Raw genomic sequence first — 24,908 nt, 5'->3', positions numbered from 1 at the left:
TATCGTAAGAAAATAAAATTATATCTTTGTGATGTTCAATTTCAGACCTGACTGGGCCACGTAATACCCAGATACTTGATCAGAGATTATTCAGGTTATACAGTGAATATTTTTGGGTGAAATCAACATTGAAATTTTTTTTTGTTTGGTTTGGTTTGGGTTATTTTTTATTTTGTTTTTTTGAGACAGGGTTTCTCTATGTATCCCTGGCTGTCCTGAAACTCACTCTGTAGATAGATCCACATGCCTCTGCCTCCCGAGTGATAGGATTCAAAGCATGTGCCACCACTGCTCTGCAACATTGAATTCTTTTATGCTGAGTAAAGATGATTTTTTTGTCAAGTATAATTGAGCTTTATCCAATCTCTTGAATGCCTGAACAGAATAAAAGGATTGATTATCTTGAGCATAAGAATTTTCTGTTATGACTGGATTTGAACTTGGACATTGTCTGTTTCCTCCCTTCTGACTTAATTGAAGCATCAGCTTGTCCCAGGACTCCAACCTGTCAGCCTTCAGATTGGAATTACACCTTCAGTTGTCTTGACCTCAGATGGGCTTGCAGACATGACTCTTGAAATCTTGAAAACTCACTCTGCAAGGCTTTAGGGTTCGTCAGCCTCCACAACTGCTTTGAGCAAGCTTCTTGCAATAATTCTTAACGTACTTATAAACACACACGTAGTGTTTTAATTTTAATATCTTAAAGGATGCTTTGCTCTAGATAAGCATAAGTAGTTCTTTTTTGTTTCCATTTTTTAAAATGTGTTTATTTTTATTTTATATGTATGGATGTTTACCTACGTGTATGAATGTGCACCATGTGAGAACCTGATACCCACATAGATCAGAAGAGGGTGTCAGATCCCTTGGAACTGGAGTTACAGAAGGTTGTGAGCCTCCATGTACATGTTGGGAACCTAATATGAATCCTCTTCCAAAGTTGCAAGTGTTCTCAGCCACTGAGCCACCTCCCCAGCCCTCTTCCTTTGTTTTAAAGTTGTGATTATTTTTCTTTGGTTTTTGTTCCTTAACCCCAAAATTTACTGAAGTGTAATTGAGAAGTGATAACTGTGTATATTTACCATTAATAACATGAGATATGTGTGTGTGTATCCACAGGGAAATGATTTCCACATCTATGACCTACCATAATTGCCATTGTTAGTGTGGTAAGAACACTTTAGACCACTTTTCTCTTAAGTACCCAATGTAGTAGTTTTAGCTGTAATCTCTATGCGCCCAGAATTTCCTCAGAGTCAAAAGTTTTGTGTATTTGAACCAGCATCTCCCTATTTCTCTCACTGTCCAACCCCAGGTAATCACTGTGTTACTTTCTGCCATAGTGGGTGTTTAGGAGTGTGTTCTAGTGATGTCATATTCTTTTCCACTTAGAACATTATCAAAGACAATACACTGTTGGCACAAAGCCTAATGCTTTTAAGCAATAGTTATACTTTTATAACATGATTTGGTACTTAATTTTGAAATTTTTTTCTGTATAAGTAACCTAGAACAAGTAATTTTTATTTAAATGCCAATTTTGTTTCCAATAATTGAATATTTATCAAGAATATATTCAATAGACCATAAAATTGAATATATGGGATTTAGAGAAGAAACTATCACTTTAAAAAAAAAAAAGCAACAACCATAAATGACAAACTCAAATAAAAACATTTGAGTTGTAATGAACTCAAATAAAAACATGGTAGACACTCAAATACTTGCCCAGTCTTCTCAAGCTCTGTACATTCCATTGAGTATCTGTGAAGTTAGAATGGACATTCTAAAGCTATGGAACTTTGCTAAGGGTTTTACACTTCCAGTGTCAGTTACATTTTTATACATTTACCTACCACAAAAGAAAAGACTGTGCCATAGTTGAACCTAGAAGAAAATTAGCTTTTAGTACCTTTTATGACTCATGTGTCCATTTGCTACCTCTTTTAATAATAAATTTATTTTTTAAAGGAGCAGATGGCTCAGCAGGAGCAAGTGCTTGCTTATAAGCCTGGTGATCTGAGTATCATCCTGGTATTGACATAAAGACAGAAGGAGAAAACCTACTCCACAAAGTTGTCCTCTGAGTGTCATATGCATGCCATGTCACACACTCCACACACACACACACACACACACACACACACACACACACACACACACAAAAATAAAGTAAAAATTACTTTCATTTATTGTAATAGCATTATTTGCATTTAACTATAATCATATCTTTAGATTAGTACTTTTGATTGTTTTAAATAGTATATGTTTAACTTTGTGCTACATAAATACAATTATTTGTAATTCATTTAAAACTTAATTTGTGTGCTTATATTTTATACAACTCTATTACACTTAATTGAATATAGACTACTGCACTCAGTTATATTTCCTAAATTTCCGGTCATCTCATTTTATATTTCTTGTGTTTGATATGGAAAGGAAGCAAAATTTGATTTTATACAAATAGCATTCTCTTTCTATGAAAAATGCAAATGTTGTTTTAATATATGAAAATTTAATGTGGTCCACTTAGTATTTATATGTGTTTAAAATATAAAGTATTATAAATGTGTGAGAACTAAACATTTAAATTATTCATATACTCATAATACAAATACAGAAATATTTTAGCATCTCCCTGAGAAGAATAAACAAAATATTTTGTAGTATAAATTGATATGTTGAATACTGATACAAGTAAATAGGTTTTTCTAAGTAATATTTTCTTAGAATTTCAGATGTCCAACACAATTATCATTATACTTAAAATTTCATTTTTATCAAAAGGTTCAATAAAGAATGACCAAAATCAAGGTATTAACCATGTTTAAAAATACAGTACAAGAAAAATTATGTTATAATTGCTTAGTTTTAATTTCTCAGACCTATAACCAGAGCAAATATTTCTGGACAAAGAAGAGGGGAAAGACAATTTTATAGACCATAATTATTTTAAAACTATATAACTGAAAGAAAAGAGATAAGCCTCATCAGCTGCCTAAGGTATATTATATAACCACCCAGCAATTTATCCATCATCCTTTGAGAACATATTCATGCCTATTGTAGTCAGAGCTCCTTCAAGAAACTGGCATTAAGATGCAGCTTTGAGAAATTATACCCTTAGAAAGTCCTATAGAACAGTACATGTGGAGTTGTTCAATCTTTAAAAAGCACACACTATAAGTATTGTAGTTAACTTTCTTATCTACAAGAATTTTCTTGGTAATCTCAAATGCAATAGATGAGTACTGCCCAAGAAAATATACTTTCTATGGAATGTTGTATAAAATAGTAAAAATTTAATTTTTATATAAAGATATTTAAATATTTAGCAGTAGGGTTTTTATGTAATAAAAATTATATGTGCACACATACCTCACTTTAAAAGTTGAAGATACTAATATTTTATATTACATTCCTTTTATGAATTTAATGTCATTTGTTAATATATATGTGGAATTCAAGAAAATTTTCAGAAGTAAATGCTGTTACATTTTATAGCAAGGGCAAAACTTTGCATACTTGCTGGTGCTGGCATGCAGATAAGTAATGTTCATGCAGAATAAAGTATCTGATATCTGGAGATATGCAACGTTGTTGCATTAAACTTTTGACTGGTTTTTTATATGCAATATTCCCTATCTCCAACATCAGCCAGGATGCTTCAGACAAGATTGAATGTTGTTAAGTCTGTCATCAGGACAGATGAGCGACTGCTGGTGCAGCATCCTACTGTGGTGTTTCCTAAAGACTGGTAGCATCCTGCACATTGAACACCGTATCACTAAATTCACGGTTCAAGTTTAAAATTTAGGCCAAGTTTTTCATATTTAATCTTTCAAAATTTAAAAGAAATAGCATTACTATGACTTATCACAGAATAAGTAACAATTTATTTAAAATAAGCCGTATTTGATAAATGAACATAGCAACACAATATTTAATAACGAAAGAATACAGTAAAATATTAAAATTTTTATAATTCTTTCTCATGAACTGAAGATTAACAAGTAAAAACTTGACTCTCTTAATAAATTGAAAATATCCTATATACTACAATTGTTACCCAAACCTTGAACTCGTTTATTTAAGTCTGGCTCGTTTTATCATAAATTTACTTTATTTGATTCTCTGGTTTAAATTGGAATGAAAGATATGATGAGTTATTTAAGAATTAGAGTAATATTTTTGCCAAACAGTGTAGCATTTGAATTAATACAGTTTTCTTTTCCTTCTGACAGTTTGATGTTTGGATGTTTAAAGTTTCTATTTCCCATCCATTTGTTTCTTGACTCAGAAGACAGTAGGAAAGTGACTATAGAGGGCCAGTGCTTGATTCCATTACACTGCAGCTCTGAGTGGAAGGAATACAAAATACCTCAGACCCAAGCTTCGTTACTCTGCCAGAAAATGGCAAAAAGAAGTTTAAAAAAAAAAAGTATACCCTTCATCATTTTTGTCTTATCTGAAAGTTTTGTTACAGTGATTCCTAATGAAAGCAAAATATTATATTACAAATACTTTAAAATTATATGGGGCCTTTGCATCATTTAACTTTCTAAGTCATATGCTCAATATCTTATTAATACTATTTCCTCATGCATTTTTACATCTTCTAAATTATACTATTTATTGTATTTGCCTAAAACTATTATGCCTATATATTTTGTCTATATCAGCTTTACAGATACTAAGTATTTCTTTGCAGGCAGAGCTCAAAATCATGTTTCCTCTACATCTGGGTCAGCATTTTATTTCTTCCCAAATCATCAGCCATCTACACACTTTTTAGTGCTTAGTACTCTGATGTGCCTGTTGAGCTCTAATTGTGTTGTTTGACCCCCAGGGTGACTCTGCCCCAGCCCCTGGCTACTGTGAGAGCTTATTTAGAATTCGAGGCCCTCCCCTGGCAGCCGCACTTGGAGCTTCTATAGCAATCTGAAGTCTAAGAAAATGACATGCAAGAGTGCAGTGCTGCTGCTGCCAGTGACCTACATTTGTGGCCAGCTTTTAGAGATGGCATGGGACTGGCTTTCCAGTGAGGAAGGGAAAGGGAAAGATGAAAGCAGAACTGTGAAGGAGAAGTAGTCTGCAGTCCTGGCTCCTGACTCCTGGGAAACACTGCTGCTGTGAGAGGAATGTGTGTCTGACACTGATGTTTTCACCTGCACACAAAACTTTGACAGCAGCAGGGTTAGTTGGCTGTGAGGTTTATCATCCAGAGGATGAAATTTACTTAGAATATGAGTAGATTTTCATTTCCCTTTTATTTCTTAGCCAGCTGGGAGATCTGTAAGTCTTTTAAGGCTTTTAAGACAGAGAGGTACCATATTCCAGAAATCTAAGTTCAACATGAACAATCTGCAGTATTGCTTTCTAAAGCCTAAAGCACTCATTCCAGCCCTAAATTTACATTCAAATTTTTATTTTATTTTTGAGACAAGAACTCCTGTATCTCAGGCTGCCCTCCATCTTGTTATGTCCCTGAGAAGGATTCTGCCTTTTATCTCGTGTTCCACCTTAAAGCACTGGGATTACAGGCATGTACCTCTACACCTACTCTTATTGTGGTACTGGAGGGAGAACCCAGCCAGGGCTTCATGCTTGCTCAGCAGGCACCCTGACAACCGAGCTACATCCCAGACTGTTAATAATTTATTTTGAACCCATAAACCAGAACAGTTGTGACTCCTTAGATGTTATGCACACACAAAATATAAATCAGTTATTGGAATGGTTATATAGCAGTTTATCATTCTTGAAAAGAAGCCATGTATTGTCTAAATTAGGAATATTTAATATAATTCTTTTTTTTCCCCAGAAGAAATGGGTATTCAGTTTTCATGGGAACACTTAGTAACTTGGGTTCTGAAAACTAGAGGCATTTAAAGTAAAATATAATACTCATTGTCCCACTTATTTGAAACCATAAAATATGCCATGAAAGGAGAAAGTAGCACACCACCTATGGTCATAGATTGAATACAAGAGCTATGAAGATTTGTGATGTCCAAAGATGAACTTTATGGTGAGCATGCTCAAAGAAGAAAGGATGGTTTCTTCAGCCAGGGTTGAAGTGTTTCAGTCGCCAGACTTCTCCAAAATTGAAGTTCTGTCATTGTAAGTGAAGAGCTGCAGAAAGTAGCCTTACTTTACTCCATCTATCTTTTCAAGTTATGATACGTTGATGAAATTGGGGGCCTTTATAATGTGATATTTACTCCATAGTTTAATAATCTCTGCTAGATTAAAAGTTGGCTGAAAGTCGTGATTTCGTTCTTCACAGTGGAATAGACTTCCTTTGTGCTTTTGAACCACATTTTCTTTATTTATTCATCTGTTGATAGACAGCTAGGCTGGTTCCATATCTTGTCTATTGCGAAGAGTACAACAATAAACGTGAATGTGCAACTATCTGTTCTGACTAGATTTCTTTTGCTGTGTGCCCAGAAGTGGTATAGCTGGTCTCAATGTTACTATTGCTGTGATGAAATACTGTGACCAAAAGCAAGTTGGGGAGGAAAGGGTTTATTTGCTTCTACTTTCACATCATTACTTATCATCAAAGAAAGTCAGAACAAGGACTCTAACGAGACAGGACCCTGGAGGCAGGAGCTGATGCAGAGGCCATGGAGGTGTGCTTCTTACTATCTTGCACCCTGTTGTAGTTTGAATGTAATTGACCCCCATAAGCTCATAGGGAGTAGCATTATTAGGAGGTATGACTTTGTTGGAGTAGGAATGGCCTTGTTGGAGGAAGTGTGTCACTGTAGGGATGGACTTTGAAGTCTTTGCTCAAGCTCCACTCAGTGTGTTACTCAGACCACTTTCTGTTACCTATGAGTCAAGATATAGGACTCTCCTACCAGGTTGATCTCAATCCTCGGGGGAGTCTTTGCCCTGGAGGAGATGGGAATGGGGGGTGGGCTGGGGGGAAGGGGAGGGGGTTGGGAGGGGGGAAGAACAAGGGAATCCGTGGCTGATGTGTAGAATTAAATTATATTGTAAAATAAAATAAAATTTTTTAAAAAAGAATACAGGATACAAGCTTAACAAAAAAACCAAAAACCATATAGGACTCTCAGCTCCATCTCCAGCAACATGTCTGCCTGCGTGCCACCATGTCATGATGATAATGGATTAAATTAATTTTTTTCCTTTATTAGAGTTGCCCATGGTCATGGTGTCTCTTCATAGCCATAGAAAACCTAAGAAACACCCCATGGTTTGCTCAACCTGTGTCCTTATAGAACCCAGGATTCCCAGGTTTCCCTACCCACAATGGACTGGCCCCTCCCAAATCAGTCACTAAGAAAACACCCTGTATGCTTGCCTACAGCGCTATTTTATAGAGGCATTTTCTCAATTGAGGTTCCCACCTCTGATGACTCTAGCTTGAATCAAGTTGACATAAAACTAGCCAGCACAGCTGGGATGCAGTAGTTCTAACTTTAGCTTTTGAGGAGCTGCCATGTTGATTTCCAATTTGTTGTCATTTGTTTTCTTAGTGATAGCAATCTGAATGGGGTGAGATGGAACCTCCGAGAAGTTATAGTTCCTGGTAATTGTAGATATTGAACACTTTTTCAAGTATTTATTAGCCACTTGTGTGTCTTCCTTTGAGAACATAAGCCCATTCATGGATTGGATGATTTGAAGTGGTTTGGTATTTAATGTTTAGAGTCCTTTATAGATTCTCTGTTAATTTTCTCTCAGATTTGTAGTTGGAAAAGATTTTTATTATGAAGGCTATTTTTTTTCCTCTGATAAAGGTTTTCTTTGCTAATCAAGATTTTTCTGGGGCTGGATCAATGGCTAAGCAGTTGAGAGAATTTGCTGCTCTTCCAAGAGTTCCCACATTCTGTTCTGGGCACACAAGTTGAGCAGCTCACACACTCCTGTAAGTGTAGCTCCAGGGACTCTGACACCCTCTTCTGACCTCCACAGGCATCTGCATACACATGCCATACACACAGAGTGATACACATATACACATAAGTAACAATAAAATACATCTTTAAAAATGTTTTTCTAATTAGATTAATCATACTGTTTATTTCTATAGATACAAATGTATGTACACATATTTGTATGTGTACAATATATACATAATGTACACAAACATACACATGTTTTAACAGCAGCAATCACCTATTTAGTAGTTCTGTTTACCTTAATATTGATACTTTCAGAGTCACACTTAGTATGATCCTATTGATTCTGAGTTAATTTTGTATGTAGTATACCCAGATCTAGAGTAAACATTGAACTTCACTTTGTAAAGGAATCTGACAAAGGAAATTTTCTAATATTTATGGTTAGAAATATTAACAGATAATAGATAAAGACAGGCCATGGTTGTCTTCATGTAATTACTATTGTAAGCTTTCTTTCTAAGACATTTAATAGAAGACATTGTAAAGTAATACATAATCCAAATTTTCATTTAGAACTTTTTTATGTTTATTTCTTTTATTTGTGTGTATTTGTGCACCTTGATATGCAGAGGACATCTTGTGGGAGTCAATTGTCTCCTTCCACCATGTGAGTCCCAAGGATGGAACTCATGTCATTAGCCTTGGCAACAGGTAACTTTACCTGCTGAGCCATCTTGCTAACCCCAGGTTTTATATTTTGATATAGAAAATTAATAAATTTTGTATCTTAGTTCAGTATCTGTAAGAAAAAATTATGAAAACAATATGGCTAAGAGTCTCTAAATAGATTGACAGTTTTGAATTTTATGTATATATAGGAAAATATGAAAGCTAATAGTAGATGTGCAAATAGTAGTAACTTTGTGTCTTCTGCCCTGGTAATGATCGTGGAATACATCCACAGTGATGAGTGTAGCATCATCCCCATTTCAGCAAACATCATTTGAAGAAAAAGGGCTTAGAGTTATCAAAATACATTGAAAGAAGGACACATAAACATACCATCATACTATTTCCCAACTCCAGGGAGAACTTAAGATCATACATATACTCTGGCATTTTGTGCTAAATACTTATATGAAATAGCTTTCTCAACATTGACAGTCATACAATCAAACTATCGATCAACTCTAATGTTGAAAATCCTCTTTGTCAAGCAGTATCAGCTATTTGGAAGAGATTTAACTCATTGTGTAACAACACATCCATCTCATTAGCCTGCAAATTCACTTTCCCCTTTAATAACTGGTAAAATACACATGCCAAATAATTGTTTTGAATTAAGTTTCTTTATCTTTATTATCAGTAAATATTTAATCTGTATAACCTATTTCATATGCCTGTAAACCTAGCATCATATAAAAATTTCTTTAAAGGATTTGTGAATGGGAAAACTTCAAGAAGCAGTGTAGTGTAATGGTTAAGAAATGTGCCATAACTGTCATGGGATTGTAGTAATAAAACTGTCTTTTGCCCACTCATGAATAGTAATAAATACATAGTGTGACATAAAAAATATTTAAAGGAAATTTAACCATAAAGCAAGACTTCTCAAACTCAAATGCTATGTTTGTTGTTTTGTAACCTTGTACAAGTTAATTAGCCTTTGTGCTCCAATCTTCATATGTAAAATGAACTGAATCATCATGCTTGTTAAGATTTGAAATATTAATTATGTAGAGTACTCATACTAGCATTTTGTAACATGTTAACTACTGAGGTTTTTTTTTTTTAAATCCTGTTCTTACTGTTCATTATTTCGTTTTTGGTTATTTGAAGAGATATGATCGTGTTTATCTTCCAGCTCTGGTCAGTGTGTGTGTGTGTGTGTGTGTGTGTGTGTGTCTGTGCCTGTCTGCCTGTCTGTGTGTGTGTGTGTGTGTGTGTGTGTGTGTGTGTGTGTGTGTGTGTGTGAAATCTTGTATTAGCCTCTATAAATGATGGTTTTTTTCTGAGTTTTTTTCATTGAATTATTATGCCCTTATTTTTACATACTGTTATGTAACTTTTTGCACTTTCTAAAGTTTTTCATTTTCCCCTGGCACCATTTCCATTTCTTGCTAAATTGTCTTGGTATTTGAATTCTATGTCAGATGCTTTTCTCAAATATCTGATGATTTCTCTCTGTTTGTATTCAATGGTAAAGGACTGAAAAACTACCTGGAGGGACTTTGTGTCTGAGCACATAACCTGTGAACTAGTTCATTTATGACTCATAAGCTCATCCATCTCTAACAGTCTTCCAGTCTCCTGATGTCTTGCCCGTTCTGTTTAAGAATGACTTCTGTTGTTCTGACAGCCTAGCAGTCGTGTGTGTGTGTGTGTGTGTGTGTGGTGTATGTACATGTGTGTATGTGTGATGTGTATATGCACACATGCATGCATATATGTGATGTGTGTGCACATGTGTGTGTATGTGTGTGTAGTGTATGTGTGGTGTGGTTTTGTATGTGTTGGAATGGAACTTGGATCACTCTTCCCTTGGAGATCTTCAATAAACCATCATCTTATCACATCTCTTTGCTCTGCTCCTACTTCAGAGTTTGTCTGTTTTGTCCTCCATTTCTGATGCAGAGGAGGGAGTAGTAGCATCCTGGCTCTGGGAGAACGTATAGGAGGATCCAGGGTCTCACCAGTTCCTTTTAAAGACTTTCAGCAATCCTTGTGTTTTCATACAAATGATGCTCCTAGCTTTCTGAAATTACTAGTTTCTTTTGTCATTAAGCCAGTTGTTGAGATTAAGGAAAGCCAAGTGGTAGAAACTGGACTATTTTACTATTTTTTTCTTTTTCTGTATAAATCATAGAGAGGATCACTTGAGACACAGAGGCATAGTGTAAAGAATTATGCTTGTTGTGGCATTTTCACATTGGAAACAGCCGAAAGGTCCACAAGACAGAAGTGGTGAACTGAATTTTGATTAAGCAATGCAGTGTAATATTTTAAAGCCATTGAAAATCATGTGCTTAATAAATAATATGGAAAGATCATATCATAAGTTAGCATATAGCTTAGTATACATAATGGTCAATATGTATTTTGTAATGTGTATGAGTATGTGTGTAGACATACATGCATATATATAGAAGAAGCTAGGAGAGGAATATTCAAGTATGTTCAAATTACTTATCCTTGGGTAGTAAATAAATGACTGGCTGTTCTGTTTTTCATGTTTCCCTTCATAAACACAAAAAAATTCTTGTAATCCAGTGAATTCATTTCCTCTATAGTAAAATGGGTACCCTCAGCCACTTGAGTAGCCTCCAGAGATAAAAACTGTCAGAGCCAGGGCCACAGTACACTTCTTCTGAAGTCACTGCAGCTGCACAAAGCCTGAGCCATTGCCAAAATTCTAGTCACCACAACTTGTGTGTTCAGGAGTTAAGGGTCTTGTGTAACAAGGAAAGTGAGTATCACCACCTGCCCAAGGACTCATATCTCTAAAATTTGTGTGGCAACAAAACATGCAGTCATGGCCTTCATGTCTTCAGCTACATAAGAGATAATATCAGCTCTTAGCTTTTGTTTAGGACATTTGTCAAGATTCCAGTGAATTGTGTTGTGTTTATTTTAACTCTGATTATGATATCTTCTCAGAATGCATCTGGCGTAAGAGTCTATCTAGTCCTGTAACTAGGCATCATATCATTGCTATTCAAAACAATGAATACATTATTCATTGATTTAAGTCAATGTCATGTGAAACTGTACCTGATTTCTTATTAAGACCAAAAAGTTTGCCACAGTTGTTTCAAATACTCAAATATGTCACTTTTCAAATAAAAAATAATAAATAAAATCTTTTGAATATTCATAGTAATATAACAATCAGAGGTAGAAATAATCCAGTAAATGGTGGGTAAACAAAATTTAGTATATACATACAATGTAATATTTGCTAATGAAAAATAATGAATTCATGATGTATATTACAACAGGGATAAACATGTTAAGTGAAAGAAACAAGACATAAAATTTTGTATCACTCCATATAAAATGTCCAAGAGAGCCAAATTCATAGAAACAGAAAGATTAGTAGTTGATACTGGCTCTACAACATACATTGGATATCTTTACAGAATGGTGAAAATATCTTGAAGGTGGATAGTGGTTATAATAGTTAATCTCTATTGTTAACTTGGTTGCAGTGAGACACCTGGGAGATTTGTATAGCACAGCACTGAGTATGACAATAAGGACATTTCCAGAGATGATTTGATCGTGAAGGCTCTGACCTAATCAATGGGTTAATCCATTGTAAGATTCAGAATTTGAATAGGCCAATGAGATATGGTGGGATTGTAGAAGGTGAAACTAATTAGAGGAACTTGTTCATTGTGGACTTGCCTTTGACAGATATATCTTAGCTTTGTATCCTTTTTATACCTGTCTGTATCCTGCATCCTACATCCTGATATCATGAGATGGGAAGTTCTACTCCTCCACACTACACTTTTTTGCCTAGCAACAGGCCTGGAAACAATGCAGCCAGATGACTATGGACTGTATCTCTGAACCAAAATAAATCCTTCCTCATTTTATCTTGGTCATTTAGGTGTTCCATCACAGTAACAGAAAGCTTATTCGATGGTGAGAACTGCACAACTCTGAAATATTAAAAACCAATAGACTTCAAAGTATTGATTTTACCTTAATTGTAAACCATATAAGCTGGGCCTTATGGTTGTATGGTACATATCTGTAGTCCCATCTGTCTTGAGGCAAAAAAGGGAGGATCTTAAGTTTGAGGCCAGCCTGAACTGTGTTGTATAAAATGTGACCCTGTCCTCCCTACCCCTAGAGGGAAAAAAATAGTATTTGATCTTGAAAAATAAAAATTGCGATTTAGATAAACTTAAAATATAATTATAGTCGCTATTGTAAATTCCCACATCATTTGTAGTTCTGTCTAATAAAAAATAAAAACAAAAATCAGCCGGGCGGTGGTGGCGCACGCCTTTAATCCCAGCACTCGGGAGGCAGAGCCAGGCGGATCTCTGTGAGTTCGAGGCCAGCCTGGGCTACCAAGTGAGTTCCAGGAAAGGCACAAAGCTACACAGAGAAACCCTGTCTCGAAAAACCAAAAAAAAAAAAAAAAAATCATGACATACTTTTCTTGCTTACAAAATGCTGTTTTTAATTATAACACGTGACAAAAATAATTTTAAACTTTCTTTCATAGCTACTCACTAGGTCACCTTACAAAATAATAAATTGGGATTCAGTATCTATATTTAATACAAAATTTTAAATTCTGTTTTTATTGTTTAAAAAGTAAGTTTGTAGGTGCAAAAACTAGCAATTTGATATTGGGAAAATAAATGTCTTTATTCTCCACTGTTACTTCATTCATTATTCCAGTGAATAAGTTTTTGAATTCTAGAATTACAAATGAGTAGACAGATTATACAATGATGTATTTTATTTTATGGCAAACACAACAGTAACTACATATAGCACATAAGTGCTGATTCCATACTTTGCTTAAGTATATATTTTTATTAGTATATACTCTACTTCTTGCTAAAATAGAATTGATTCTTGTGAATATAGAAATTCAGATGTATTTGAATAATAATAGTTCATTAAAAAACATTAAACTTCATATCTGATATTATACCACTCTTCTGTTTTAGAATTGTCTATATTAAGGCCTGGGCATACAGCTCAATTGGTAGAAGACTTTCCAGCATGCATAAACCCCTGAGTTCAATCCTCTGCCCCACATAAACTGGACATGATGGTGCACCTTAGTCATTCTTGCACTTGACAGATTGAAGCAGGGAAGGAGAGGTTCATAGTCATCCTTAAGTATGCCCTGAACTACACAGGACACTTGTCAGAAATGGAAAGAAGAAAGGATGGAGGGAAGAAGGAAGGAAAGGAGAGGGGGAGGGAGGGAGGGAGGGAGGAAGGAAGGAAATCTCTATCTCATTCTGTTTATGTTTAAATCAATTACAAGGCACCCATGTTTGTTTAATGCATTGGAAAACTCTAGCATTGCTGTCATTATGGTTCAAGAAATTACCATATTTAACACTGATGCCATATAATGTATTATTCTGTTTTCTTAGGAACTCCCTGCACCACAACTTGATGATAATGGTAAAAAAGAGCTTGATGATGCACATAATTCTCAAACACCAGACGCAGATGTTAACATGAAAATAGCCTGGCGATACCAGTTTCTACCCAAGATGCAGGCAAGTCAACATACAAACTACCTCTAAAATTTGCAAATGCATTTCATTTCACTTTGTAGAATCTCTGGTCTGCCCTACTAGGTCTTAGGTCTTGTGGCTTTGGCCCAATTTTTCTTTTTGAAATGGTAATATTATTCTGTGCCATTGTATATTAGAAGTATAAGAGATAAAACTTGTTTTCTTTCATGCGGGTCTGTTCATAGAGGGCAATGTTACATGTCTTCCATCTCTCTCCACCTTACTTTCTGAGATAGTATCTTTCACTAAACCTGAAGCTTACTGATTCAGCAAGCACTAACAGAATAATTTAGATATTCTCTCTTTTCTTCCCTTCCTTCATCCCTCTCTCCCTCCCTCCCTTCCTTTTCTTTCTCTGACAAGTGTCCTGTAGTCCAGGGCATACTTAGACTTGCTGTGTAGCCAAGGATGACTATGTAGCAAGCCCCTGGGATATTCCTGAAGAGATTGCCTAGAATTTTAGAAGAAACTTTTAGGCATTGAGCTTCTGAGTAATATTGGAACTTTGATATTTTGGGACACTTACAGATGGACTAAATGCGTTTTGCATTAAATATGAGACTTTAGAGCCAGAGTGGAATATTATAGTAAAATGATGTGCTTGGCTATTAAATTGATAAGAGATGGTGTCTTAGTCTGGGTTACTATTGTTGTGATGAAACATATGACCAAAGCAACTTGAGGAAGAAAGGGTTTATTTCACTCACAGTTCTATATGACAGTTCATTGTCAAAAGCAGTGAGGGTAGGAACTTGGGGGTAGGAACTGATGCAGAGGCCATGGAGGGGAGCTGCTTACAGGCTTTCCTCCCCTGGCTTTCTCAGCCTGCCTTCTTCTTTTTTTTTTTTTGGTTTTTTTGAGACAGAGTTTCTTTGCGCCTTTCCTAGAACTCACTCTGTAGCCCAGGCTGGCCTCAAACTCACAGAGATCCACCTGCCTCTGCCTCCTGAGTGCTGGGATTAAAGACGTGCACCACCACTACCCGGCATCAGCCTGCCTTCTTATAGAACCCAGGACCACCAGCCCAGGGATGGCATCACCCACAATGGGCTGGATCCTCCCCCATTGATCACTAATTAAGAAAATGCCTGACAGCCTGATCTTATGGAGGCATTTCCTCAACTGAGACTCTCTCCTCTCTGATGACTCTAGCTTGTGTCAAGTTGACATAAAACTAGCCAGTACAGATGGATTTATAGGGATTATAGTGGACTTGGAATTATCTAGGAGACACACTGGTGCTTTTAAGAGATTTAGCTGAGGAGAGAAGACCCAATTAAATATGGCTGTCAACAACTGTTTATAGAACCAATTTTACATGAAGGTTTTTCCTCTTATAAGCATTAATTGCTGTAACAGGTGTTGAGGCATCTAATGGCTTTCAGAGTTTTTCTTCATCATGAATTGGTCCATGTAAGAGAAAGCTAGCATATAGGCTTGAAGCCAAAGAAATCAATCCTTCTAAGTTGATGGTATTATTTGGGAATTTTTAGAAAATGCTGTAATTATGTGATGTGTGTGTTTGTGATCATGCAAACTGGTTCCTGAAAATGTTAGACCATTGAATCTTGGAGATGAATGTCAAGAAGTTGTCAAAAATCAGACCTTGGGGAAATGAACATTTCTTAACTGCCCAGTCATATCTCTAGTGCTGTAAATTTTTTAAAGTCTATTTATATCATGTTGAAGTGTAGAAATGAGGACAAACTCATACAAGAGAAAAACCCTATTTAAACAATTTGGTAAAGACTTTAGGCATCACAGTTGTCTTCAGCTTCAAGAAAAAGAAATCATGTTTCATTTATTTTTCATCACATACTTGAAGGAAGTAAATTACACCAGGTTCACTTAGGACTAATGGTAGAGATCACGGCATTGTGATTCCTATCTTTAACTTTTGAGGTAGATACTAAAGTGTACTATATGTGTGACAAATACATTTAGTGATGTTTCTTTTGTTGCCTTTATATTTCTCCTTTGCCTTTTGTTCATTTTCTATTGTACTTTTCTTAGTGATAGGTATTTTTCTGCTGTAATGCAGAGAATGGTATACCCATCATCTAAGTGGTCCACTGTTTACTTAAATATCAGGCAGTGTGTGATCGTACTTTTCAAGTTAGGTTGTCTGTAAAATGGTGGTGGGTTTTTGTTGCTGGCTTTGTTTTTCATATTTTCACAAGTTCCCTTGAGATATATGCTTGTAATTCCATTTGGCTTGGATGTCAGTAATGATTCAGGGATATATTTGAACTCATGATCCTCATGTGTCCACCTCCTGAGTACAAGTCCAAAGGTAGATGATGTACTCCCATCATGTATGCTTTTTTCAACAAAATTTAACAATGTTAATGTTTAAATGCTTAATAGAAGAGAATATAAAAAACATTAAATACCTCATGTATGTATTCAAAAAAATAATAAATAAATAAATAAATAAATAAATAAATACCGCTGTCCCATTCCATAGGCTGAGGTCCTGGACTTTATTTAAAAAAAAAAAAAAAAAAAAGCACATAGAACATGAGCATTCTTCTCTCTGCTTTCTGACTGTGGAAACAATGTGACTTGCTCCATATTCTGCTGCCATACCTTCTCCACCATGTCAGACCGTTCAAGGGAACTCTGAGCTCTAACAAACTCATTTCTTGTCAGATAAGCTGGTCATAGCAGTGAGAAAAGTAATACAGTACTTCGTATTTCATATGTCACAGTATTTTAGAATTAACTGTTCGGATACCTTCTCCATCAGATGAGACTTCTTTGTGAAGATAGAGAATTTAATTTATTTTCTCCTGTATGTCCACCACCTATACTAATGCCTACATAGTGAATAATAATAAATGTAGGTATTAATAGTTAATAATTTAAATGTATTCATTCAGTCAGCAAATATCAAGTAGTCGCCCATCAGCTGTGTACAAAACATGCACACTAAATAATAGCAAGCTCACCTTTTACACATATAATTCATTTGAATACCACGATTTAAAACTTTGATTTACACAACTGAACGAACTACAAATTAGAGAATATTTGTACTCATATGTAAAATAAGGACTGATTTTCCTTGTATATGTTGATCCTATAGAATAAACAAGAAAAACCCAGTTTTTACAAGTCAGCAAAGATAGGAAGAGAAAATTTTTGTGACTCTTAAACTTATTAAACAGATGTCTGGTTTCAGTTACAACAAGAGAAATGTAGTTTAAAACTATAATGCTGCCATGTCAGTGTTCAGTAACCAGCGCCATGGTGTTCTAAAGTGTTTGTCAAGATACTTTATTAGCAGTAGAGGGAAAATCATACTCTCCTTCTTGCTGATAAGAGTACAAGTGGTAGAAGAGTGCAGGATGGCTCAGCAGGTCAGAGCACTTGCTGCACTTGCTGCGCTGGCCTAACCACCCGGGTTTGCACACCCAACCCGCATAAAGGGGGAAGGGGAGAGCCCACTCCACAGCGCTAACTAGGGTCCACAAATGTCCACGCTTAACATGCATCACATACAGGCACAATTTTAAGAGAAATTTTAAATATAGCTTCTGTAAAGGATGTTTGGTAATAGCCTTCAAAATTTACCTCATGAATATATTTACTCAGCTTTAGAATATGTAAAAGCCGTTCATACAGTATATTTGAATAGTGAAAGATTGAAAATAACCTAAATGTCTACTAGTAAACAAGTGATATATATCATAGTATATCTGGAGTGTAAAGTTGTTTATATTAAAAACTAATAAAGGAGAATTGGGTATATTCAAAAGTGTGTCACATGTTTAACCTAGTGTATATGTCACTGAGAATCTAGGAGAAATGTAGCTCATCTACTTAGGACAGAGAGTTAACTGACAGGTTGAAACAGAGGAAATGGAGGGAATGCTTAAACCTCAGTGGTAGTTGGCATGTACTTTATCTATTAAGTTTATTAAGTCATTTTTTGACTTAGGGATTTTTTTTACCATGTTTAACTTTTAGAGTTCTTTATAGATTGTGAATATTAACCCCCTTTCATATGCATAGTGGGTAAAAATTGTTAACTATTAAAGTAGGCAGTCTCTTTACTCTGCTGTTTCCTTTGCTATATAGAATTGTTTTCATTATATGTCATCCCATTTCTGGATGGTTGAGATTATGCCCTGTGCTGTTGAGGCCTTCCCATCCTGTGCCTATGCCTGAGTGTCTGATCTTTTTTTCTCTAGCAGTTTCAGCCTCAGATCTTATATTCATTCAGTTCTTGGATCCATCCATTGATTTTTGTACAGGGTAAGAGATACTGACTTAGTTTCCTTCTATGTATATGGTTATTCACTTTCCCAGTACTTTCTGCTCAGATTATCTTTTCCCTATTATTCTGTGTGCTGGTTAGTTTTTTTGTCAATTTGACATGAGCCCCATACATCTGGGAAGAGGGAATCTCAATTGAGAAAAATGCCTCCATCAAATTGGCCTGTAGGCAGGTATGTGGGGTATTTTCTTGATTAATGTTTGATATGGGTGGGTCCAGCTCATTTTGTGGATGTTACCACCCCTGGGCGGGTAGTCTTGGGGTGTAGAAGAAAGAAGGCTGAGCAAGCCATGGAGAGCAAGCCAGTAATCAGGATTCCTCTATGGCCTCTACCTCAGTCCCTGCCTCCAGCTTCCTGCTTGAGTTCCTGCCCTAACTTCTCTCAGTGATAGAGTTTGATCTTGGAGTTGTAAGGTGTAATAAACCCTTTCCTCCCTGAGTTGCTTTTGGTAATGGTTTTCAGCAGAGCAATAGAAAACAAACTAGGACGTTCTAGTTTCCCTTCTCTTACTTTGATAAGACTGACCAACAGCAACACAGGGGCAAAAGAGTTTCTTTGGTTTATACTTCCAAGTCACAGTCCATCATTGCTAAATCAAGTTAGGAACTCAAGCAAAAACTTGAAACAGAGACCATGAAGAAACAGTGCTTCCTGGCTTTTAAATTATTTTATTTAATAATTTTAATTAAATATAAATATAATGACATTTTCCTTCTTTCCCTTTCCTCCATCTAATGCCTCCCATACACCCACACACTCTTCCTTTCAGATTTACAGTCTCATTTTTCTAATTTTGGTACATATACACATACACATAAATATGTAAATATAATCTTTCATTTCATATAATGTTACTTGTATGTATATGGTTTCAGGGATGATGACTTGGTATTAGATAAACAGTTGTGGGGCTTTTCCCTGGGGAAGACTATTTCTCCAGCTCTCAGCATTTTTTTGGTTGCCTGTAGTTGAGATTTCCCGCTTCCATGTTAGTATGTCTTTTGGTGTCTTCCTTGTTTAGGTAGCCACCTTCTTGACAATTAATGGATGTAGCTTCCCTGATATTTCTTGAAGACACATCAGGCATTTTGTGTCTCTGGTTCTTTCCATCTTTCCATTTTGTCTTCCATGATGATTCCCCTAGCCTCAGGTCCAGGAGTTGTGTAGCTGAAGTTTTCCTGTGTCCCGTCTGGCCCACAGTCAGGACAAATCTCTCTCACTGCAGCCGCTCAGACCCAAATAAACATACACAGGCTAATTTTATTTTTAAACTATGGCCATGGCAGGCTTCTTGTTATCTAGTTCTCATATCTTAAATTAACTCATTTCTGTAAATCTATACTTTGCCCCGTGGCTTGTGGCTTACCGGTACTTTTACATCTTGCTTCTTGTGGTGGCAGCTGGCAGACTCTTCTCTGCTCTTTCTCCTCTCTATCTGTTTGGATTTTCCACCTGCCTCTAAGCTGCCTTGCCATTGGCCAAATGGCTTTATTTATCAACCAATCAGAGCAACGTATTTTTACAGCATATAGAAAGACATTCCTCCATCAGAGTTGTATTGTAGATGTCTTCAACGGGGCTAGGAACCACCTGTTCAGTTGTTATTTGAATTTTGATAGGTCATGATTTTCTGTAATGGTCTGTGTTGCAAAGAGAAGTTTCCTTGATGAGTGGTAAGAGCTATGCTTGGCTATGGATATAAAGGTAGATTTAGAATGCATTTAGGAATTACACTTGTTTAATAGAATTGGCTGTTGTAGATTTTCCTCCAAGATTCATGATTTCACTAGCTGCTGCTAGGTTTCCAGTACCAGGCATGATTTCTCTATTATCAGTGGGCCTTAAGTACAATTAGAGAGCTGTTGGTTACCACCAAGATTTGTGTGCCATTGTTGTGTCCTTAGAGATATTTTGCCATCCTGGTCATTGCTATGGTTCACAAGCATCATAGCTGGATAGGACTATTGGTTGCTTCCCTTCCTTGGAGCTTGCATGGTAGATTCTGGTGCCATAAAACCTAGGCCCCAGAGAGAAGGCTTTCCAATCAGATCCAACATTGATCCTCTGGGACCTGTGTTCTAAAGTACGTGGTATCTTCAGCAATAAGGAGTTCTCTTCAACCTCTGGGGGGAAATCAAAGTCTATAACAATAGCTTCTAATGTTTTGGGAGTCTCTTGTCTCCCCTGGCCAACAGTTCAAAATGGTGCTTCTTAGGCCTGGTATTGAGGTTTTGTTAGAGTCTTTCTGTTGCTCTTGGGATGAATGGTGTCAGCCATGTGGTAAAATCTTATTTAAACTATATGTAACTACATGTATACACATAGAATTATATGTATTATATATAATGTTAGGTAAATAGGTAATACTATGATTCCATATAACTTTTTCATACATCTTCACTGTCATTTTACCCTCTTCCATCCCTCTCCTTCTCTGTTAACTACGATCTCCCCTCCCTAATTAGAGTGGTTGTTCCCACCCTCCAGTTTTTCCCTTTCAAACCACTTGTATCCTGCTATTTCTTTCTATGTTGCCTCGCACCCCATGGCCCCAGTTCACTTTCTCAGTTTCTGTGGTTACAGCAGATTATATGCTCACATCTAAAGATCTGGAGTTAAGAGAAACATATGAGAGAGAACACAAGACATTTTGTCTTTCTGGATCTTAGTTACCCGACTCAATATAATTTTTCTAGTTCCAGATATTTACCTGAAAATTTTATTATTTCATTTTTCTTTCAGCTTAACAGTATTCTAAAATATATATATATGAACAACATTTTCACCATCCATTCATCAGTTAAAGGACATTTAATTTGTTTCCATTTCCTACCTGTTGTGTATAGAACAGAAATGAATAAGGCTGAGCAAGTGTCTGTGGAGTAGGATGTCAAGTCCTTTGGGCATATGCCGAGGAGTGGTATAGTGAGGTCATGTGGTAGGTTTATTTTTAGCTTTTAGAGGATTCTCCACGAAGTACAGGGTGGCTGTACCAGTCTCAATCCCACCAATAGCAAATGAGGATTCCCCTTTCCCACACCCTCTCCAGCATTTGTTGTCAATTGTCTTGTTGATCTTAGCCTCTCTGACAGGGTTGAGATGAAATCTCAAAGTTTGAATGAATTTTTTTAAAGATATTTCTTAGCCACTCTTATTTCTTCTTTTGAGAACTCTCTCCTCTGTTCAGGTCCCAGGCCTACTTTGGAATGGGTCTTTTGTATCGTTTTGTTCTTTTCACTCTTTTTTTTTTTTAAGTTCTTTCTATATCCTAGATATTAATCCTCTGTCAGAAATATTGCTGACAAAGATTCTCTCCAGTTCTTTGGTCTTCCTCTTCAGTTGATTGTTTCTTTTCCTGTGTAGAAACATTTTAGTTCTATGAGGTCTCACTTGGTAAGTGTTGGCCTTAGTTCTACTAGGTTGTCCTGGAGCAGTTTCAATTTCTGGTTTCAAACTTAGGTCTTTGATCTTTTTCATTGGTTTTTGTACAAGGTAACAGGTAATAATTTTTTTTATTATTTAAATAACATTTTTTTTCATTTATTTTACATACCAACCACAGTTTCCCCTCCCTCCTCTCCTCTCATCCCCTCCTCCCCTGCTTCCCATCTATCCCCCTCCCCTTCCACTCCTCCTCCATCTCTGTTCAGGAAGGGGCAGGCCTCCCATGGGCTTGAGCAAAGCATGGCACATCAAATTGAGGCAGGACCAAGGGTCAAGGCTGGGTCAAGGTAATCCAGCGTGGGGAACAGATTCCCAAAAGGGTTTGGGTATAATTTTATTATTTCAAGTGTGGACATCCAGTTTTCCCACCAATATGAAGACGATGTTGTTTCTACAGTGTATCTTTGTGGCCCATTTGTGGAAAAAAATAGATGACTGTAGTAACACACACTTATGTTTGGGTCTTCTGTTTCATTCCTTTGGTCTTCATGCCTGTTTTTGTGCCAGTACCATTTTTATTTTACTACTATTGCTCTGTAATATGAGCCTGTGGGGGCCATTCTTATTCAAACCACCACACCTGGAATGAAACACAGTTATGTGATGTGAACTTGAAACTAGTCTGTACAATATTTTATTGAGATTTTTCATCTGTACTCATCAGGGATATTGGTCTATAGTTTTCTTATGTTTTGCCCTTATTTGTTTTCAATGTCAGGGTAATAGTGGCTTTGGAGAATGGGGATTGTTCAGAGTCCTTCCCCTCTCTGTTTTCTAGAACAGTATGAGGAGCATTGGTGTTAGGTCTTTGCTAAAGCTTTGGTAGAATTTGACAATGAATCAACCTTATTCTGTGCTTTCTTTGTTGGTACAGTTTTTATTACTACTTCAGTGTGATTGCTTCAGATGGATCTGTTAAAGCTATTCATATACTCCTGATTTAATTTTGGTAGATCATCCTTGTCTAGGAATTTTTCCAGGGTTTTTTTAGACTATAACTTCTCAAAGTATTCCTTAATGATCCTCTGATTTCATTGAATCTGTCTTATTATCTTTTTCATCCTAAAATTCCTAATTTGGATTCCCCACTGCCACCCTCTCATCATTTTGTCTAGAGGTTTTACAGCTTTGTTTGTTTTTCTAAAGAACCAAATTTCTGTTTGATGCATTTTATCTATTGTTCTCTTCATGGACATTACATTAATTTTCAAACGTTACTGTTTCTTGCCATCTAATGCTTTGAGATTTCGCATTGTTCTTATTTTTCTGTGACCTTAGGTTACATCATTGAGTTAATTCTATGAGATCTCTCTAATTTTTTAAATGTAAATGCAGTAAAAACTTAACAGAACTACCTTATCCCAGAAAGTCTGAATTGCTCTTATATTAATTGCTTTTTATTGCTGTGATAAAATATCATGATCAAAAGTGACTTACAGAAGAAAGACTTTATTTTGGCTTATAGTTCTACAGGGAGAGTCCATAACGGTGTGGGAGGCATGGTAGTAGGTGTCCAGAGCAGGAAGTCAATAGATCATATCTCCAACCACAAACAGGAAGCAGAGAAAACAAGTTGGAGGGGGTGAGGCCATAAACTCTCAAAACCCATCCCTAAAGATGTACTTCTTCCATCAGGACTCAGTCTCCTAATGGTTCTATAACCTTCCCACACATAGCCACAATTTTCTTTCCTTTGATTCTAAGAGTGATTTAATTGGCTCCTGGTCTCTTCAGTGACCAGCTGTTCACTAAAGACTTCATTGTTCATTCTTCAAGAATATATGTAGTGTCTGTTATGTTTTGTTTTGTTTTTCAGTGATTTTTTTTTCTATTTTACTGTGGTCTGGTAAGATACATGAAATGAATTCAGTTCTTTGCCCATTTGTTAACGTTTGCTTTGCAGCCTAGATTTGGGGTTATTTTAGAAAAGGTTCCATGAGTTGCTAATCAGAATGTCCTATATGAATTTGGTAATTCTATTTCTTCCATTATGTAACAACTAAATCTGTAGTTTCTGTATTGGTTTTTAAACTGAGTGACTTATCCAAAGATGAAAGTGGGGGTACTGAAGTTATTCACTGATGTTGTATTAGAACATATTTCATCTTTTATACCAACTAATTGCCAACTAATATTTGTCTTATAAAATTGGAGATACAGTAGTGCATATATATTTACAATTGTATCTTCTTGATGATTTGTTCTTTGTATTAACATGGCCTTTAAATTTTTATTTATTTTAATTTTTATGTGAATGGATATTTTGCTTCTGTGTATGTCTTTATATCTCATGCATGGATGGTACCCACAAAAGCTAGAAGAGGACCTTAGAATCCCCTTGAATTGAGTTACAGAGGGTTGTGAGCTGCCATGTAGTTACTGGAAATTGAACCTGGGTCCTCTGTAGCCTTAACTGTTGAGCCATCCGCCCACACCAATCTGGCTGTCTTCATCTCACTAGTTCGGGTTTGAAATAGACTTTCTTACATTATAGAATATCTTACCAGCATGCTGAATTTCAGGCTCCAGTCATTTGATATGTTGATTCCAACCTTTTACTCTATGCATTTCTTTACCAGTGAAGTATGTTTCTTAACAGAGCTGATAGTTGGATCTTGTTTTTTAATCTAGTTAGATATCTGCATCTCTATTCATTAATTGAGGCCTTTTAAAGTGAATATTATTATTGAGACAGGTTTCTAATTCCTGTAATTTTGTTGTTGGTTGTTTTTCTGGTGGTTGAATTGTTTGTGGTTTTTTTGTTGTTGTTTTTGTTTTTGTTTCGGGGTTTGGTGTGTGTGTGTGTGTGTGTGTGTGTGTGTGTGTGTGTGTGTGTGTGTGTGTGTTTGTGTTCTGTTTTCCTTATTGGTATTAGAGTTTTGCTAGTTTAAATATGTGAGTCTCTGAGGGCCATTTCTCATTCAAACTACCAAAATGTGCTTTTTCCTTTTTCTTTTATTTTTGGTATTGGGCATTATTGATGCTCTCCTACTTGTCTGTTGTTCATTTTTCTC

The 24,908-nt window shown here is 36.1% G+C and overlaps 1 protein-coding gene across 3 annotated transcripts in view; it reads left to right on the top strand.

Moving 5' to 3' along the window:
- Elp4 (elongator acetyltransferase complex subunit 4) overlaps window positions 1–24,908 on the top strand; it is a 218,993-nt gene that overhangs the window by 33,037 nt on the left and 161,048 nt on the right. For all 3 annotated transcript variants that reach the window (XR_008215471.1, XM_052726549.1, XM_052726548.1), the window contains exon 4: window positions 14,021–14,149. Coding sequence is in view for 2 of the 3 variants with exons in the window: in XM_052726549.1 (XP_052582509.1) it covers window positions 14,021–14,149 (129 nt within the window). In the remaining variant the exon portion in view is untranslated. The remainder of the gene's footprint in view (window positions 1–14,020; window positions 14,150–24,908) is intronic.

The sequence above is a fragment of the Peromyscus californicus genome, unplaced genomic scaffold (assembly GCF_007827085.1).
Source record: "Peromyscus californicus insignis strain IS unplaced genomic scaffold, ASM782708v3 Scaffold_7__1_contigs__length_154581171, whole genome shotgun sequence".
NCBI lineage: Eukaryota > Metazoa > Chordata > Mammalia > Rodentia > Cricetidae > Peromyscus > Peromyscus californicus.
The sequence above is the reverse complement of the archived record's forward strand: the minus strand, read 5'-3'. Positions and strand labels throughout refer to the sequence as shown.